Source organism: Scyliorhinus canicula, chromosome 1 (assembly GCF_902713615.1).
Source record: "Scyliorhinus canicula chromosome 1, sScyCan1.1, whole genome shotgun sequence".
Taxonomy (NCBI): Eukaryota; Metazoa; Chordata; class Chondrichthyes; order Carcharhiniformes; family Scyliorhinidae; genus Scyliorhinus; species Scyliorhinus canicula.
Window position 1 is genome coordinate 225,213,709 of NC_052146.1, and position 20,436 is coordinate 225,234,144.

General features: G+C 48.9%; 1 protein-coding gene across 6 annotated transcripts in view; it reads right to left on the reverse strand.

Moving 5' to 3' along the window:
- ipcef1 (interaction protein for cytohesin exchange factors 1) overlaps positions 1–20,436 on the reverse strand; it is a 185,309-nt gene that overhangs the window by 118,291 nt on the left and 46,582 nt on the right. For 2 of the 6 annotated variants that reach the window (XM_038808484.1, XM_038808457.1), the window contains exon 2: positions 14,208–14,246. The exons of 2 other annotated variants lie outside the window; for them this stretch is intronic. In XM_038808484.1, coding sequence (XP_038664412.1) covers positions 14,208–14,246 — 39 coding nt within the window. Of the gene's footprint in view, positions 1–9,711; positions 10,108–10,391; positions 10,727–14,207; positions 14,247–20,436 lie in introns of those variants that run through there. 2 more of the 6 variants (XM_038808477.1, XM_038808462.1) reach the window with 2 other exon arrangements.

A 20,436-nucleotide genomic window follows, 5' to 3' on the forward strand; every position in this document is an offset into this window, starting at 1 on the left:
GACTCCCAAGCCCCATTGTGCGTCTGATTTCCTAAACATTTCCCCATTTAGAAAATAGTCTATGCCTAAATTCCTCTTTCCAAAGTGCATAACCTCACACTTCTCCACATTGTATTTCATTTGCCACTTCATTGCCCATTCTCCTAGCTTGTCCAAATTCTTCTGCAGCCCCCTTGCTTCCTCAATACTACCTGTCTGTCTACATATCTTTGTATCATCTGCAAATTTAGCAACAGTGCCTTCAGTTCCTTCTTCCAGATCATTAATGTATATTGTGAAAAGTTGTGGTCCCAGCACAGACCCGAGGCACACTACTAGTCACCGGCTGCCATCCAGAAAAATACCCCTTCATACCCACTCTCTGCCTTCTGCCAGTCAGCCAATCCTCTATCCATGCCATGATCTTACCCTTAATACCATGGGCTCTTAACTTATTTAACAGTCACCTATGCAGCACCTTGTCAAAGGCCTTCTGGAAATCTAAATAAATCACGTCCACTGGTTCTCCTTTATCTAATTTCCTTGTTATCTCCTCAAAGAACTCTAACACATTTGTCAGACACGACCTCCCTTTGACACAGCCATGCTGACTCAGTCCTATTTTACCATGCACTTCCAAGTACTTCGCGATCTCATCTTTAATAACAGACTCTAAAATCTTACCAATGACCTAAGTCAGGCTAACCAGCCTATAATTTCCCGTCTTCTGCTTCCCTCCCTCCTTAAACAGTGGTGTTACATTAGCCACTATGGTGGCATAGTGGTTATATTACTGGACTAGTAATTACTGGACTAGTCCAGAGGCTAGGACTAATGATCCTGTGATGCAAATTCAAATCCTAACAAAGTAGCTGGAAATTTAAATTTACTTAATTAAATAAGTATGAAATTAAAAAGATAGTGTTAACTTAGCAATAGTGGGGCAGCACGGTGGCCTAGTGGTTAGCACAACCGCCTCACGGCGCTGAGGTCCCAGGTTCGATCCCGGCTCTGGGTCACTGTCCGTGTGGAGTTTGCACATTCTCCCCGTGTCTGTGTGGGTTTCGCCCCCACAACCCAAAAATGTGCAGAGTAGGTGGATTGGCCGCGCTAAATTGCCCCTTAATAGAAAAAATAATTGGGTAATCTAAATTTATTTAAAAAAATAAATTAAAAAAACTTAGCAATAGTGACCATCAAATTACTGGTTGGTCGTAAAAGCCCACCTGGTTCACGAGGAAGTAAATCATTCAAACTCACCAAGTCTAGCCTATGTGTGATTCCAGACCAACAGCAAAGTGGCTGGCTCTTAACTACCCTCTGAAATGACCCAGCAAGCCATTCAGTTTTATTCCAGAAGATGGCTCATTCAGCACCTCAAAGGCAAGTAGGGATGGGTAATGAATGCAGATCTTGTTATCCCATGAATGAATATCCTAATGTTCCTCATTGATCTTCCAGGAAATCCTTCATTGGTCTTCCTGGGTGGAACCCATCGGAAAATTAGTCCCCATATTGGCTCAGGAGGCAACAATGAACTCATCAGTAGAGAAAGAAGACATTAATCCAGGGTTCTTTGGGTTCAACTCCTTGCAACAACGTAGCCTTATTAACTGTTACCATTTCCCTGGGACACCTCTTCCCCAGGACATTGGTCCCATTATTAATGACCATAAGAAAAACCCAGAACTCACAATGGCAGAAAATTTAAGGATGTTAGAATGATTGAGAATTCTTGGGATAATTTGCTTTTTAAGAAAGGAGTTGAAGAATTCCGTCAGATTAACTCTAATGAATGAAATTCCACACCGGAACTAAGTCACCATCAAGCATTGATCAGAATTGGTAATTCCCAATGCTACATTAGTTAACAAATCTGATGGATGCTAAAGATCCAGTGAGCCTTTACAAACCACACTTGGCACTCCGTCTCAATGAGGTGCTGTCAACCCTCCAGTACTGCCTGGAGTTTTTAAGAATTATAGATTAATTTCCTCGATACCGTAAGCACTCCAGGGGGAACATCATGAGACAATGAAAAAAGTGAAATTTCCTTTCCGCTTCCTTTGAATTATCTCTATTCATTACTTGCAAAAATATTGGCAATGGAATAAAAGTTATTTTATTTTTCAAAGTTGCTGAGGGTAGAAGGTTACGTAACGGAAGCACTGGCAACATATACAACTGGAGGTGGCAACCTTACCCGAAGGTGAATTTCTTTATTTTTGATCAGTTCATAGCTATTCTTAGGTGGGGTTTTAATTCAGATCCTAGGAGCACAGTAGCTTTAAGCTGACTGATAGCATCTGAGTGGTTAAACCTGGTATCCCCAGGCAGCAGACCAGTAGGTCTCGAAGCCTGCCACCTAGGCCGAAAAAAAACAGATCCAGCAGCACAGACACAGTGAGCTGGCTTCACAGACACCAGGCTCCTAGAATCGAAATGCAAACATACAAACAACAAATGATTCATGCATTGTAGCCTATAAAAAGTTATCTTACCCATAAATTGCAAGATCAAACTACCCTACAAACTTTCATTTGGTTACAATTATGCTAAAATAGGATGTATGCAATATCTAAAAATGGTTGATCTAACTATGTGCCGCCCACATGCAATTGTTTTTCAGTTTATTTAAATTTGCTTTCAACTGTACGGTACCAAAACATGCACTGACCTTACAGATGAGTAAAAGACGGAGGCTGTGTAACAGCTGTTAATTCTTTTCCGGAGGGGGTGTGCAGGGGCACTTGTAAAAGAAAAACCCATTAAACTCCTACAGGAAATGTTTAACCACAGCTGATGTGAGATACCTACCACAGCCCCAATCTAAACAGAGGCTTAAATATCACCAAAATAAAATGACTTCACTCCTAGATTATTACTCAACCTTGCCAACAACACTCCTTGAATTCCAAGAGAATGACAACCCACAGGAGGCCATTCTGCCTACTGTGCCTGTGCCAACTCTTTGCTAAAAGTTCTAAACCTAATGTTCTTAAAGATGATTAGGGCGGCACGGTAGCATAGTGGTTAGCACTGTTGCTTCACAGTGCCAGGGTCCCAGGTTTGATTCCCGGTTTGGGTTACTGCCTGTGCAGTGTCTGCACGTTCTCCCCGTGTCTGCGTGGGTTTCCTCCCACAAGTCTTGAAAGACGTGGGGCGGAATTCTCCGCTCCCCACGTGGCGTGGGAGAATCATGGGAGGGCCTCCCGACATTTTTTACGCCCCCCTGGTGCCCCCAGCGATTCTCGCCCCCCCCCCCCCCCCCAAACTCGGAAAAATCGTCACTCGCCGTTTTTCACGGCAAACGGCGATTCTCCGAGCCCGATGGGCCGAGCGGCCGGCCTTTCATGCTGCCCGTTTCACCACGGCAGCAACCACACCTGGTCGCTGCATTCGTAAAACGGGCGGCAGATGCCCGTTTAGGGCATCCAGGGGCCCGATTTGGACAGGAGCACCGCGACTGTGCTCCGGAGGGGACAGGCCAGCGATCGGTGCCCACCGATCGTCGGGCCTGCGTCCAAAACAGACGCACTTTTTCCCCTCCGCCGCCCGGCAAGATCAAGCTGCCACGTCTTGCCAGGCGGCGGTGGAGAAAGACGGCACCGTGCATGAGCGGGTTCGTGCCATCTGCGCGCTGATGTCATCCGTGCATGCGCGGGTTGGAACCGGCAACCCGCGCATGTGTGGATGACATCAGAGATGCGCCATTCGGGCGTAATTTCCGGCGCAACGAGGTTGTGGCCGGGAATGACGGGGGCCCGCTCCTAGCCCCCCGGGTGGGGGTGAATTAGGTCCGGGGAGCTGACCCCGAGGCCGTCGCAAACCTCGGCCGAGTTTACAACGGCCTCCGCGATTTTTGGACCCAGCGGAGAATTCTGCCCGTGCTGTTAGGTAATTTGGACACTCTGAATTCTCCCTCCGTGTACCCGAACAGGCGCCAGAATGTGGTGACTAGGGGATTTTCACAGTAGCTTCACTGCAGTGTTAATGTAAGCCTACTTGTGACAATAAAGATTATTATTAGAAATGGGACTGACTTATGGAGATAAGAAAAGAGTCTGAGGGAGAGGGTGAAGCAACAGGCAGATGGAGAAGGTGAAGCACGTGGATGGGGTGGATGAGAATGAACAAGGATTCAACGGTGAAGAACTGGGGCTCAAGAGGTGGGGAAAGGAATGTGTGACCAGAGACTGAGGGGGTCAGGAGATTGGGACTCGGGGTAGAAGGAGAGAATGACAGCAGACTGGGGCTGAGGGAGATTGGGAGAGAGTGTTTCTCAAGTGAAGGTGATGAGACAATGACCGTTGAGTAATTGGTTCTTGGGTTGGTGGGTGGGGAGGAGGGTCTGAGGGTCAGGTGGTTAGGCCTTGGTATAAAGAGGGAGAGAGAGTGAGAGACTTGGAAACGGGGAAGACATGGAGACCAGCATTTCAGCAGATTGGCGCACTGGCCATGGATGGTGGAGTGGCCATGGTAAATGTCCCTTAGTGTCCAAAGATACGGTTAGCTGTGGTTATGTGGATGGGACAGGGTAGTGGGCCTGGTGCGATGCTCCTTCGGAGGGTCGGTTCAAACTTGATGGGCAGAATGCCCCCCTTCTGCACTGGAGGGATTCTACGATTCTATGAAATCTGCCATCCTTATCTGATGTGGCCAACAAGTGCCTCCAGACCCACAGCAATGTGGTTGACTGTTAACTGGGATGGACAAATGCTGGCATTGCCAGCGTCGCCCACATCCCATGTAAGAATTATTTTTAAAAATGCAGAGTATTACACATAATCCTCCCATCAGAGAGATACAGTATGACTATTAGTTTTTTTGATCATTTTGACTCTTACCAGTATTCATATTGGTTAGTGCAATTTGTTAGTGAGCTACTGTTAATAACGAGATGTCTTGGAAAACCAAGGTGGTGCTGGATAGACAACATCAGGAGAGACACATCACAGAAAGGGGTGCAGATAACTGGCTATGGGCTAAGTGTTGCCGAATGGTATAAGGTAGACAGGTCAGGTGTTTTTCATGCGTCGCTGCAGACTCGATGGGCCGAAGGGCCTCTTCTGCTCTGTATTATTCTGTGAACTGAAAGCACCAGACTAGTTTTGAACTAACCTTGGTAGAGTGAATTCATTCATGTCACTGTTGATCTGATGTTCAAGCACAAACAGTAGCCATGCTAGTTCTATTATTTACTGGTTGAATCAAAGTACCTGCAACATTTGGTTCTCTCTGGGAATTCCAGCCTCACCCTCTGTTTTCCCAATTTCCCTGCTCATGGATATCCCCTTGGTTTGGAGAACTACTCATAACAGCTGCTGGCACAAGCGCTGGGTAAAAACAATCACTTACCAAGAACCCAGCCTTGTTAAAATAAATGCAAAAACATTTGTGGATGTCATGTGGTCAAATGTAATGTAATCAAATCTGGAGCAATACCTCCAGACTGAGCAACGCTCCTTCAAGATGTTGTAGCACCTACTTCAATTACTCCCAGTGGCAAAGCAATCCTTAATCCGACAACTCTTCAGAAAGAATTCCCTTACGACCTTTCACACAAATGGTGACCATTTCAAATTCATGACATCCTGTCATATATGCAATTAAGAGGTTTTTAAGATTGTCATGCTTTAGGACTGTGTTTTAAAATTTAAGGTAAAATGAAGGGGTCATTTCTGCAGTTTGCCCAACAATAAATGTGTGTGGTTTGGTTGTTAAGGATCAAAGGAACGCTTCGGTTGTTTTACTTGAAAGAATAGGCAAGGTATTTAGGCTTCGAGACAATGGCATCAGCCTCTGTGTTTACAGTGGAGACTGTGAACCTCAAAGTCCCAGAAAAGTGTCGAGAAGGTCAGGATGTGAACAATTGTTGTCCATTTATCTCCACGATGGAAGACAGAGGTCAAAAAAACTGTTTTGCTGTTCAGGAATGTGGGCAAAAGCTCACATTCTGATTGAAAAGACCAAATTGGTGGGGAATTAAAATAAGACTGGAAGAGTCCTCTAGCTTAAACTAAGGAGAGACACCAGGAAAAGAAAACCTCACTGTGAAAGACAGTTCTAAGTGGCTCAGAAAAGAATAGAGCAGTGATAAACCACTTTGTACTGATTCTGGGAAAATTGAATGTCTACATAAAAGGAGATTGTAATGTATCCTTCTGAAGGCTATTTTGTTGGTTGGGCTAGCACGGTAGCAAAGTGGTTAGCACAGTTGCTTCACAGCTCCAGGGTCCCGGGTTCGATTCCCGGCTGGGTCACTGTCTGTGCGGAGTCTGTGCGTTCTCCCCATGTGTGCGTGTGTTTCCTCCGGATGCTCCGGTTTCCTCCCACAGTCCAAAGATGTGCGGGTTAGGTGGATTGGCCATGCTAAATTGCCCTTAGTGTTCAAAAAGATTAAGTGGGGGTTACGGGGATCGGATAGATACGTGAGCTTGAGTAGAGTGCTCTTTGTCAGGGCCAGTGCAGACTTGATGGGCCCAATGGCCTCCTTCTGCACTGTAAATTCTATGATCTATGAAGAATAAGAATGGGGGTATTCTGTTCTGTGGGTTAAAGTACATGTTGCCTGCAAAGTTAGTCGACTGGATTCTCTGTCCGGGGATGCCCAGAATGTGTTCCCTGATAGGACGGAGAATCAGGCGTTTGGGCAAAATTAGGCGTTCGCGCTGAGCAAAATCAGGATTGGCGCTGCGTGCCAACTCGAAAGTCACGCTCCAACCCCTGCTAGTGGCATGCACAAGTTTCATTCCGCATGCCAGTGGGAGCATGCAAATAAATGCAAATTGGTCGTACCAACAGTATTTTTAGTCATTTGTCACAGTACACATCATAAAATTAGAAATGTTGACTAATCATTCTTTCAGCTATTAACTGGAAGTTTGTATTTCTTTTTGAAAGTTATTATGCGGGATTCTGCCGAATCCCCACAATGGCCCAACGTTGGCGTAAAAAGCACCGCAAACTACTCCAGCGTCGGGCTGACCGGAAGTTTCAGAATCCTCCACATTTCCGGGGGCTAGAATGGCGCCGGAGGGGTTGGTTCTGCACCAACCGATTGCGAAGGGCCGGCTCGAGTTAGCACAAGCGCAGAACCGCTGGCGTGGTTTCTCCGGTGTATTCTAGCGCATGCGCAGGGGTGGGGGGGGGGGTGTTATCTCCGCGCCGGCCATGGCGGAGCCCTACAGTGGCCGGCACGGAAGGAAGGAGTGCCCCCATGGCACAGGCCCGCCCGCAGATCGGTGGGCACCGATCGTGGGCCAGCCACCGTGAGGGCCCCCCGGGGCCAGATCCCCCTAGACCGCACCAGCCGGCCTACCAACCAGGTCCTGCCGTGATGGACCATGTCCATTTCACACCGGCGGGACTGGCCAGAAACCGACGGCCGCTCATCAGGGCCCAGAGAATTGCCAGGGGGCCGCTGCCAATGGCCCCCGACCGGCGCGGCATGATCCCCGCCCCAACCCGAGAATATGGCAGCCAGCATCGGAGTGGCGGAGCGGGATTCATGCCGACCCCCGGGGATTCTCCAACCCAGCACGGTTCGGAGTATCTCGCCCTTCGTTTCTTCAAGGATCAGAAGACAACATTTCTATATTGGAACCCTCTGAGAATAGCAAAATGCTCACAGGCACCCTCTGTAAATATTGACACATTACAAAGGACCTCCTCTATTGTTCCTTCTACTTTAGACATCCAAAAGAAAACCGGATTGGTTGGAGAACTCCTGACCGAGATGCTGGTCTACGATTATGAAAGTCCAGGGCCGGGATTCTGCCCCAACTGGCGTGTGGGCCGTACACCGGCGCCAAAGAGTGGCGTGAACCACTCCGACGTCGGGCCGCCTGGAAGTTGCGGAATCCTCCGCACCTCCGGGGGCTAGGCTGGCGCTGGAGTGGTTGGCGCTTCAGGGCCTCCGCTTCAGGGCCTCCGCAAGATGGTGCATGCGCAGGAGCGCCAGCGTGTTCTGGCGCATGCGGTGAACAGCTGCCGTGATCTTTGCGAATGCACAGGGGGTTTCTTCTCCGCGCCGGCCATGGCGGAGCTTTACAGAGGCCGGCGCGACGAGAAAGAGTGCCCTCATGGCACAGGCCCGCACGCGGATCGGTGGGCCCTGATCGCGGGCCAGGCCAGGGCCCCCACTGGGGCCAGATCCCCCGCACCCGAGGACTCCACAGGCCGCCCTCAGAGCCTGCTCCTGCCGGTCCCGCTCGGCCCATCAGGGCTCAGAGACGTGGTGGGGCACTGCCAACGGCTCCTGACCAGCGCGATGTGATACCCGCCCCTGTCAAAAAACCAGGGCCGCAGAATTCAGCAGCCGGCGTCGGAGTTGCGGGGCCCCCCCCAGCTATTCTCCGTCCCGGCGGGGGGGGGTCGGAGAATCCTGCCCATCGACTCTATGGGAATTGCCCAGTATGTTTGAACTTCCGATGAGCAGTCCCTCTGCTTCCCAGGAGCCTCCAAAATAGTATCTGACTCGAAGTTAGAATCGGAGACTTTGGAAGGTTCAGACTTATATACCTGGATAGTTATCCAGGAAACATGAGAGAGAAAAATCCTAGTCCAAGTCCTGCTAAGTACACAATTGACCTCCCAATTGCTCACACTGACCTGCTCCCGACTACTTCCTTAACCTGACAACGTTGTAAAACCCCAGCCTGATCTGACTCGCCCTCACCTTTCACTTGTTCGCCAATCCATCCTGACCAATTTTTCCAGTTGCCACCATACCCCCTAGCTCCAGGCGAAAACATTCATGTGAAAGTGTATGTTGCCACAGCAACTCAGACTCCTCAGGGGGCTGGGTTGGCTCAGTTAGCTGGGCAGCCAGAATGGATCAGATTGGTGCCAACAGCATGGAGCTCGATACCCATTCCAGCTGGGGTGAATTCAGGACTTGTCTCCTTGCCCTACCCAGGCTGGAGATCATGACGATGTGGGTCGGTTGGACGGACTTCAGGGAGAAATAATCAGGTGGTAAACAAAGAAGAGATTGTTTGAGAAATTTCCTTCATGGAAAGACATGGAAAGCACCGTGATCATCTGGGATGTGCTTTGTGACCCCATTCTAGATCTTGAGTCCAGTGACCCCCAGTCAAAAACCTCCCTAACTTTCCTTGCACCTATCCCTGTAATTACTGCAACTTGTTGGCAGTTTCCTCTTACTCGATTATTCAGTAGCAATCAGTAAATGCTGGTGTAAAAAATTGTAAATGTGAAGATCCCACTGCAATAGTTTCTGACTCAACTGGAGTTCAGCCACGCTGTAACACTACACAATGCCAGAATAACCATGGCAAAACCACCTGCACTCCAAGACAAATTCAATAGATAGTTTAACTATTCAATAGCATTATATTAAACAATTAAAAACAGAGGGTTATGTCATATACATTTTCATGAATTAAAATGTTTGCATTTTTCCATCAATTATCTAAAGTCATCAGCTGTTAATATGCCCAACATATGATTTAACCAGTGCTTCAATGGAGAAAGTTATTAAACATTTAAACTTTATGATCCATTGCTTAGAGATCTGTAGAAAAAATATTTTTATAAAGTTTCTGAAAAAAATCAGCTTTAGCAGACATACAATCTTTCTCTTTTTACAACCACGAGCAGTAAAACCTATTGAGCCAGGCGTGTTTATTTAAACATTCTCAATCAAAAACAAAGAAACAAATTGAAAAAAATAAATAGCATTAAAAAAAGAGAACAAATATGACATACCAAATCATTCAGGCTTCTTATCCTCTGTGCAGCCACATTGGTTAACGACAACATGCCAGAAAAAAAACAGGAAGTTCAAGCTCAAACTGGTCAGCTCTGCAAATGACTTCAGCGGAAGGGAGCATGTAATATCGTTTTACAGATTGTGGCTGAAAGGCTTTTCAAGAGCTGCTTGCTCAGGTTCTCAGCCGCATAATGGATCCCTTTGATCACTCCAAACAACCTGACCTGCATGACGCAATTTCAGATAAACATATTCCATGTGGAAGATGTACATTTCTGTGCAGCCCTCTTAGTCCCAGCGCCTGCTGCAGTCCAGCTGGTAAGGTTGCTCAGAAAATAAGAAGAAACAGATGCACATCTGCATATGTCGAACATGTGAACGGAGTAAGTGCGATTAAGGACAGAAGGAAATTGCAACAGCCTGGTGTGAACCAGCAGAGTTTGACAGTCAGATAGTGCAGGGGTCAGCATGCTTGCTCACAAGGACAGCTTTTGAAAAACAAATTCAGACAAAAATGCAATGTCTTAAGGGTCCAGTGCTTTACTTAACTGCTCATAATAATGAAAAACAGGGCAGAGGCACATTTCATCAACATTTTAACAGTTCTAACATAACAATTGTTAATTAAATGATACTTTCTCACAAATACAAACTTTAAAACAAGCCACTTAATTACCATCGAAATGGGACTGATCGACCAAGGTCAGGAACCTTAACAGTCATTAATGAGCGAAATGCGGCTTCAAAGTTGCAGGTTGCAGATCCCTAACAGTGAATCAAAACAGCCCTCGGTGTTAAACACAATGCTTTCTTGGAATAAGATGTCTTCATAGTGTCGACAAGAGGACCAGGTCTGACGATCACCGAGGTCTGTGTTCTCACTCATTCTTGCCCCATTACTAATGATATTTATGGATCCAGGGTGGGTAATTAAAGAGGCCAAGATATTTGTTCTGGGTAATTGTTTTAATATCTTACTTAAAAGCTGTATTGCTCACGTTGTGCTGTCTTCTATTAATGAAGAGCTCACTTTTATAGTTTAGACTTGCCAGGAATTAAATTAATCTCCTGGATAATGCTGCAAGTAACTCAGTAGGAAAATCATTTAGATAAGCCAATTATCATCCATCTGTGTATCCTCAGCACATAAAACAGGAATGCAGGCAAGGAGTGACAAATGTAGAAAATGAAGGGGAAATATTCTTCAGATCTAGTTACAAATTTGTTAAATTTGAATCTGTGTGAAATCACTGGTTATAAATTACTGGTTAGTCAATAAATAATTAATTAGAGCTAGAAATGGGGCTTAGTGGGATGCTGTGCTTCAACTGCCAGATGTGGGAGATCCGTGACGCCACAGGCATTCTGGACAATGACATCTGCAAGAAGAGCACCCAATTGCAGCTCCTCACAGACCACAAGAATCCCCAAAACAACACAGCAGAGGAGAAAAGACCTAGGTGGCCTGGCACTGCCAAACTTACAATACTACCAGTGGGCAGCAATGGCAGAGAGAGCGAAGGGATGGATTCGTGAACCCACCATGGAATGGGTGAGGATGGAAGAGTTTTCCTGCGAGGGAATGAACTTCCGGGCCCTTACCACGGCAGCGCCCCCATCCCACCCGACGAAACACACATCCTGCCCAGTGGTGTTAGCTGCAGTAAGGACATGGAACCAGATGAGGCAACATTCGGTCTGACCGAGATATCCCCAATGACCCCCATCTATGGAAACCACAAATTCCCACCAGCTGCGCTCGACACCACTTTCAGAAAATGGAGACAGGACGGGGGGACTCTAACAGTCAGGGACTTTTACATGGGGGACAGACTAGCAACACCGAGCAAACTGACAGGGCATCTGGAACTACTGACAGGACAGGAACTTAGGCACCTTCAGGTCAAGCACTTTCACCGCAAGGGGACAGCAGAATATCCCAGGGCCCCGGGAACCACATTACTAGAGGGCCTGATAAACACGGACAGTAAGGAAGGGGGAAAATGTGGGAAAATCTACGGACAGCAACTGGATAGGGCGAGACTGCCACTGGACGAAGTCAGACCAAAATGGGGAGATAAACTGGGAACAGAGGTGGTTTGTCCTGCTCATCCACGCCCTTCCCGATCTCCCTCATCGGACGAGGACTGATGTTCAACCTCCTCCTCCAGCACATCGCCACTCTGCTGCGCCATGTTGTGGAGGACGCATCAGGACATCACAATGCGAGCGAGTCTCTTAGCATCATACTGGAGGGCCCCTCCAGAGAAATCCAGGCACCTGAACTGCATCTTCAGGAGGCCAAATCACCGCTTGATCACGCCCCTGCTCGCTGCATTGGTGTCGTTGTAGCGGGTCTCCACGTCGGTCTATGGCCTCCGGTTAGGCATCATCAGCCACGACGGCAGCGGATAACCCCTGTCACCCGGGAGGAGGCAGGGGTTGGTAGCATCTCGAACACGTCAGAAATCGTCCGCTTTGCCAGGATGAAGGCGTCGTGCTGCACGGTGGCCAGGTATCAGGCGCAGTTGTGCATGATGCGCATCTTATGGTCACATTTCAGCTGCATGTTCATCGAGTGGAACCCCTTTCAGTTTGTGTAGAGCGGCCTGTCATCTGCAAGCACTTGTAGGGGGACATGCGTCCTGTTGATCATCCCCTGGACCCGGGCATCCAGTCAATGGCAGCGAACCCGCTGCCCCGGCATCCTGGTGGGCTCGATCCACATTGAAATGAATGTTTTGTGCCGACTGAGCACACAGGGCCTCCGTGATGGCGCGGATGCACCTGTGCACCAAGCTCTGTGAGATCCCGGACAGGTCCCCACTTGGTACCTGGAAGGATCCCATGCATAAAGTTCAGGGTGAGCGTCACCTTGATGGCCACCAGGAGCGGGTGTCCTCCCCCATACCATCGCAGTGCCAGGTATGTCGCACTGTCTCCCTGCTCAGCCAGAGTCTTCGATGGCATGCCCGGTCTGGCAGGTCCTCGAATGACAGGCGCTGCCGGTACACACAAGGCTTCGTGTGGCGCCTCCTTTGCACCTCCTCCTCAGCCTATTGAACGGTGGCCTCCTGCTCCTCTGGGGCACGCTCCGCTAATGCAGCTTCCCCCTCCTCAAGCAGCTCATATAGCCACAGTGTATCTCCCCAGGGCTGCGGGGACTAGCAGGAAGGTCACCATTGCTGGTTGAATTCCAACATCCATCGTCTGCAAGGGGTTAAAGGCCGACATGATAGCATGCTGCGTACCCCTATGCCCCACCATGTCCAACGGGCTACAAGATGGCCCTGGTTGACACTGCAAGCTCTGCCATTGCACGCCCCCCCCCCCCCCCCCCCCATCTCCGCACCCCTGGCCCCGTCGGTACCTGGTGCCGTGGGGGCCTCTGGCACTGGTGCCCGTTATCTGCTGCTAGGGGTACAGTCGGCTGGCACTGCCCATATCAGTGGTATGCTTCGCGGCGCCCACCCTGTGTCCCCGTAGGGGCTACTGTTGGTGTTGCCCTGGGTGGGCCGCCTGATGCCCTGCCGGTGGATGGCAGCCAGTCGGGTGAGGGGGGTATGGCGGAGGGTGGGGTGCAGGGTTGGGGGAACACATACAGTCGGAGTCACTCTGCAGAACCAGGAGTCAAATGGGTGGTCAGTGAGGTGTACAGCAAGATGACTGACACGCAGACCGGCGGCAATGGCAGTCCGTGCCTGGACACATGCCTAGTCTCCTGGGGGAGGGGTGGTTCATCCCGGCCACATGGCCCCTAACCCTATTCCCCCCCCCACCCCCCGCCCCCGTGGCAGGGCACCCCCTATCCCAGCCAGCCCGGCCAGTGTCTGGCCCGGCAGCTCACAGTCGCACCTCTCTGTGTTCTCCCTCCTCACTCTCCATCATCAGCAACAACGTCGGTTTCACGATTTCTAAAAGCGCAAGTGAACTGTGCTGTCAGGGATTCAGCCTATCGGAGGTGGAGAATCACGGAGACCCCGGAGAAAACTGGGTCGGGACCCCTAATGATCTGCAAATGGCGTTTACTGTATGTGCATTCAGCTGTCGAGGCAACGGGGAACTGCAATTTGGCATTAAACCAGCACCCGCCACGATTTCGGCATCAGAACCGATTCTCCGCCAAATCGCATTTCTTGATTTTGCTTCCCGATGGAGAATCCCACCCCTGGTGTTTGTTGAGTGCACTCATGTAGACGTGATGCCTGCAGTTGCCAAACGTACAAGCTTTAAATAATTTTTCAAACATACCTCAGGGTTGCTGACAATTTTACTGAAAGAACAGTACAGCCTATGTCCCAGATACAAGAGGATTTTGGTTGCCCAAGATGTGCACTGGAGGACTAGCTGGAAACCACAAATGTTTTCTGGATGGAGCATTCAGATGATATGAAAGAGTTGCTTTGGCAGTGTGTGACCTCTACCAAAATATTTACATACTGACATGAGTAAGGGTAGAAAAGGGCTTGTTTCAGAACAACCCATCATGTACCTCAATTCCTTCTCTCTGGAGGTGGTTCTTTAAGGTTCTCTTGAAAAAAATACAAATAAGTTATGTAAATGCAAATTCATGCCCTCAACTGTCTCAAAACAACTTCACATACAGGCAAATGTAACATTTGAAAAGGTAGATGATGCCCCGATGTAAAATCTCGTTCAGTAGAGAGGATGATGCTGCAAAACTCCCTCATTACTATATTTGTTACAGTCAAATTCAAATAGATTATATGCATCAGTTTGTAGTGGAAGCATTCCCTTAGGTAAATTCGATTAGAACTAACCATAGTGTCCTCTCATTTTTACGTACTACAGACACCCTCGGATTGAACTACCAGCGGGAAATGTCTGGTTTCAGTTTATTTTCCATTTGCCCTGTGGCAAAATGTGGCTATCTAATTTTAGCAGCTGATTCTCTTCAGATATTGGGGTGGATTCTTTCCTATGCCTCCAAGGTTCACATTTGTTATAACCTAACCCAAGTCCGCGGGGTCGGCACCATCATGTTCCCCATGGCTTCACCCGAGTATGGTCTCCCCAGTTGAGGGAGCTACACCCTTAACCTTGAGGCCTAAATACCCAGGCCCAAATGAGGGTCGGTGCGGGAGACCCTTCGGGGAGTAGGGGTGCACTGAGTCGGTAAATAAATAGTGTTTTTCTAAATCAGTCATCGTTTCCTCGTCGCTGCTCGCCTGCAACTTTACACACTGGTGCTGAGGATGGGATTGGCCGGGCCAAGCATGGTCCGTCTCCACGTGGATTTTGCGGGACCTTTTCAGGGAGCAATGTTTTTGCTCATCACGGATGTCCACTCGACGTGGATGGATGTTGACCACATGTCCATGATGGTCTTGAGCCACAATTGAGAAGCTCTGCCAAACTTTCAGTATCCATTGACTTCGAGGTTTTGGTGTCGGACAACGTCACTAGTGCGGAATTCGGGGATCGCTGAAAATGAATGGTTCCGCCACTAAAGACCCCACCTTACCACCCGTCCTCCAATGGGTTGGCTGAACAAGCGGTACTGACTTTTAAGTTAAGGATGCGGAAACAGGCCTCCAATTCTCCGGAGACCTGTCTGACCCGACCCAAAGCAGTGGGATCTGCACCATCAGGTTTCCTGTGGCCTTACCCGAGTATGATCTCCCCAGGTGAAGGAGCTGAAGCTACACCCTTAACCTAGGGGACCTTGGGACATAAGTACCCTGGCCCGAGTATGGGCTGGAGGTGGGAGACCCTTTGGGGAGTAGGAGTGTATTGAGTAGGTAAATAAATATTGTGTTTTTCTAAATCTGTCATTGCTTCCTCATGGTCGTTCGCCTGGAACTTTACAATATTTTAAGCAGTGTATTACATAACACTGCAGCTTTGATAGTATCCTGCAGGTGGTCTCAGCCAAACATCCTTCTCACAGGTGCACTTTTATTCATTTTTGGTCTCTTTTGCACCCTTCATTACTCTCCATCATATCTTGGATCGCCCTTCTCAGTAGATCCCCTTCATTAGGACTTTTGAGTGTCTTGCTTGACAAGTCACATCACCTGGATAAATGTTTGGAAAACACAAATAGCAAAGCCATACAGGTTTCCCGCCCCTCCCGCCCTCCCCTATGCTTCAGTATGCTTTCTGGTGCCATTGGTCGGAGGCGGGATATGAATCTATGGATTGTACGGCATAAGTGAATCTGTAATGCCTGCACAGTCACCTCGCTCCTCCAAAGGAAACACAGTAAAAGGTTGTGAAACTAAATTCTCTATCAGCTACTACATTCACCACTCCTCTCCTTCTCATCTCCTTACCAACTGGGGGTCATCTAAATCTACCAACCAAATATTATTTATTTGCTTAATTTAACTGCATCAGGGCTGTTCTTCACTCACTCCTTTCCCAGGTCAGGCCATGTCTCCAGGGTTTGTTAGAAAGTCAGAACGGCCTTATCTTATCCATTACTGGGCTAACCACAATGCCAGGATATATTTGAAAATAATTTGTAGACATTTCCTTCAGCCTGTTACCAAGGAGACAGATTTCACAATGCCCTCAATGCAATGGTTTTGAAGATGTGGGTGCCTTTTTAAAACTTTCATGTATTGTCTACCATTTATTATCGACCAGATTAAAATGAAACAGAACAGATTCATATTTGCTCCAGTAATTTCTCCAGCAGTCTCTCGCATCCTTATACCTCAAAGTGCCATTATCCATGTGCTCACATGTTCTTCCAAATGGTTGCTTAAAAGACTCCTCTGGTGAGGGGAACTATTGGTGTGCGATTGAAAAATTCTAGAGTCCGAGTTTGGATATTCTAAAGTGAAGGACACAACGAGGTACAATTGGGACTTCGGGTAATGCGAGAAAAATTTGTGGAGAGCCCATCTTTGCTGCACCTGTCGATTGGTGAGGGAGTAGGATTTCTTTAAAATGACACAGTTTTTTTTAGCCATGATGTGGAGATGCCGGTGTTGGACTGGGGTGGGCATAGGAAGACATCTTACAAAACCAGGTTAACGTCCAACAGGTTTATTTGGAATCACTAACTTTTGGAGCGTAGCTCCTTCATCAGGACTTTAACCTGGTGTTCTAAGACTTCTTACTGTCACCTCTCTTGTGGCATACCTGTTCTGCAGGCTTTTCTTAAGAAATTCTAACAATTCCTGGAACAGGACCCAAGAGGAATAAATTTGAACTGGTTGTGTAGTGTGAGAAGGGAGCATATTGGTATCAATTTCCTTAATTTTCTATCCCAGATTGTCCATGGTTTCTTGGAGGGGCAGAAACCTCAGAGACCTGGGCCAGGATTCTCCGCCACCCGGCGAGATGGAGTGGCGTGAACCACTCTGGCGTCGGGCCACCCCAAAGGTGCAGATTTCTCCACACCTTTAGGGGCCAAGCCCTAACCTAGAGGGGCTAGGCCCGCGCCGGAATGGTTGGCACCCCGCTGGTTGACAGGAAAGGCCTTTGGTGCCACGCCAGCCGGGGCCGAAGGGACTTCGCCGGCCAGCAGAAGTCCACGCATGCGCCGGAACATTAGCGGTTGCTAACGTCATCGCCGCGCATGCGCAGGGGAGGGGGTCACTTCTGCATCAGCCATTGTGAAGGCTATGGCCAACGCGGAAAGAAAGAGTGGCCGCACGGCACAGGCCCGCCTGCCGATCGGTGGGCCCCGATTGCGGGCCAGGCCACCTTGGGGGCAACCCCCGGGGCCAGATCCCCCCCCCTCCCCCCCCACCCAGGACCCCGGAGCCCGCCCGCGCTGCCTGTCCCGCTGGTAAGGGAGGTGTTTTGATTCATGCCAGCAGGAGAGGCATTACAGCAGTGGGACTTCGGCCCATCGCCGGGGGGGGGGGGGGGCGCCAACTGGCGCGGCGCGATTCCCGCCCCTGCCGAATCTCTGGTGCCGGAGACTTCGGGAGATGGCTGGGGTGGGATTCACGCCGCCCCCCCCCCCCCCCCCCCCCCCCCCCCCCGGCCATTCTCCGACCTGGCAGGAGGTCGGAGAAACCAGCCCCTGATCACTGCAGTTCCCCATCGCACTGTGCGAGAAGTACAAAACCGTGTCCATTTAGAGACGCTTTCATAGAGTACTGTGAACAGTTCTAGTCACCATAATAATAAAGGAACATAGGCAAATGTGCAAAAAAGATTTACCAGTATGCTACCCGAGTGCAAGGTTAATAATCTTTATTGTCACAAGTAGGCTGACATTAACACTGCAATGAAGTTACTGTGAAAAGCCCCTAGTCACCACATTCCAGCGCCTGTTCGGGTACACAGAGGGCGAATTCAGAATGTCCAAATTACCTAATAGCACGTCTTTCGGAACTTGTAGCAGAAACCTGAGAACCTGGAGGAAACCCACGCAGGCACAGGGAGAACGTGCAGACGCCACACAGACAGTGACCCAGGCCGGGAATCGAACCTGGGATCCTGGCGCTGTGTTATACGTATCAGGAAACCCCCATGCCGTCGTAAAAACTGTGGCCTTTCATGCTTGAAAAACTGGCATGTAGGGCCACATATTCATAACCCTGCAGGTGGCTAGCAGTGAACCATCGTAAAACTAGCAGCTTTTGCTGCAGATACGGGCCCCCATACCTCCGGGTCAGAGGCTGTGCATGCTCACAGGGGCGGCCTCCAGCGGCCGCGCCGTGTTCCATGGCGGACTCAGACCGCGGAGCTGGACCTTAAACATAGTGCCCCCAATCGGCAGCGTGCCCGACCCTGACCGCCCACCCCAATATACCCCGGGCTCATGTGAGGCCCGCCCTGCCCCCCCAAGCGTGGCGGCTGCAGGCTCAGTCTGCAGCTGTGATGCTAGTATCCCGACTGGCATGAACATGAGTGGTCCACGCCGTCGGGACCGGAGAATGGCGGGGCGGGCCTCCAGCAATGGACGCAGGTAGTGGATATGCGGCGCGGTGTACTCTCGGAGTACGCCGCTTTTCGGGGCCAGGGGAAAGGGGAACTGGTGCCGGTCCCGATTCCATGTGGGGAAATGGATTCTCCGCCCTGGAACCGGCTGCGATTTCGGCGTCGGGGTGCGGAGAATCCAACCCAAAGTGTTTGATAGGGATGTGTTGCCATTGCTTCAAGTCGTGGGGAAAAAAACAAAACTGGGGGCCAGAAATATAATTTGGTCACTCTGGGAAATTCCAGAGTGGTTCAAATGATTGTGGAACTTTTAATTCCAAGAAGCAGTTGAAGCATTTAAGAGAAAGTTAGATAAGCACATGGGGGAGAAAGGAACAGGTTATTTTGATGGGGTTAGATGAACAGGGGAAGGAGGAGGCTCATGTGTAGTATAAGCCACCAGCATGAAACAATTGGACTGAATTCATTTCTGTACTGTTAAATACGCTCAACACGGGACTCCGTTATATCGCACCATTGGGCATGACTCTTAATATTTTTTGCACCTGTCTTCACAAAAGGAGGACAATGTTGCAGATATTGTATGTTTGTGACTAGAAGGCTATTTCCAATGGGCCTCTGCAGGGCTCGGTTCCCTTGCCTTTTGTGGTTTGTATCAATGCAATAGTCTTACATGTCAGAGTTTACAAAAATTGCGATTGTGCTTGGTAATATGGAAGAGAGATGCTGTGGACTGCAAGAGGATAACAATAAACAGGTCAAATGGGAAGGAAAATAGCAAATGGAATTCAATCTGGAGAAAGCGGGGGTAATGGATTTGTGGCAGGAAGTCAAGGGAATTGACAAATGGAAGAGTATGTAAAATATATGTACAAAGGGACCTTGGGATACATGTCCACAGATCCCAGAAGGTAGCAGGGCAGGTAGATCAGGTGGTCAAGAAAAAATATGGGTTACTTCCTTTTATTAGTCAAGGTAAAGATGAAAAAAGTGATGCTTGAACTGTTCATACAAACTGCGCCACAACTAGAGTACAGTTCCAGCCATCGCATCAAAAGGAGGAAACAATCAGGGTAGAGAGGGTACAGAGGAGATTTAAAAGGAGACCTGGGGGTGAGGCGGGGTGAGGGGATGGTAATGGAGGTGTAAAAAAAAAATGGATAGGAATTTCCCAATAACCAGATATTTCCAAATAGGCAAAAAAATTAGAGAGGAGTTGAGAAGATACGATTTCACCCAGAGTGGTGGGGGTTTGAAAATCACTGCTGGAAAGGTGATAGAGTCGGAAGCCTTGCTTTCAAGATGCGCTTGAAGTGTTGTAATCTATAGGGCGAAGAACCAAGAGTTGGAAAGCAGGAATAGGCTGGATAGTATTTCTTTCGGCTGAGGGACACAATGGGCTGAATGGCCTCCTTATATGATGTAAATCTTTATGGTACCTTTGGACAAGCTGGTGTATTCTAAGTTTGCTTTATGTGGAATGAGTTGCTGATTATGTTTCTAGACCAGCGAACCAATGAGCGGACAAAGCTCCTCGGTGCCAGTAATGCCTCTTCATTAGGCAACAACAATTAAGTCCCTGGTGAGTATTGAAGCCATTGAGTTCTCACTATTATCTAATGTCACCACTTCTTAAACGCTAATTGATGCCAAAGGGATTATGACAATGCTCGACTTAAGTTGTTGAAATGTTTTCAAAGGATGTGTGCGTCGCTGGCAAGGCTAGCATTTGTTACCCAGACCCAATTTCCCTCGAGAAAATGATGGTGAGCCCCCTTGCCATAGAACAGTACAGCACAGAACAGGCCCTTCGGCCCTCGATGTTGTGCCGAGCAATGATCACCCTACTTAAA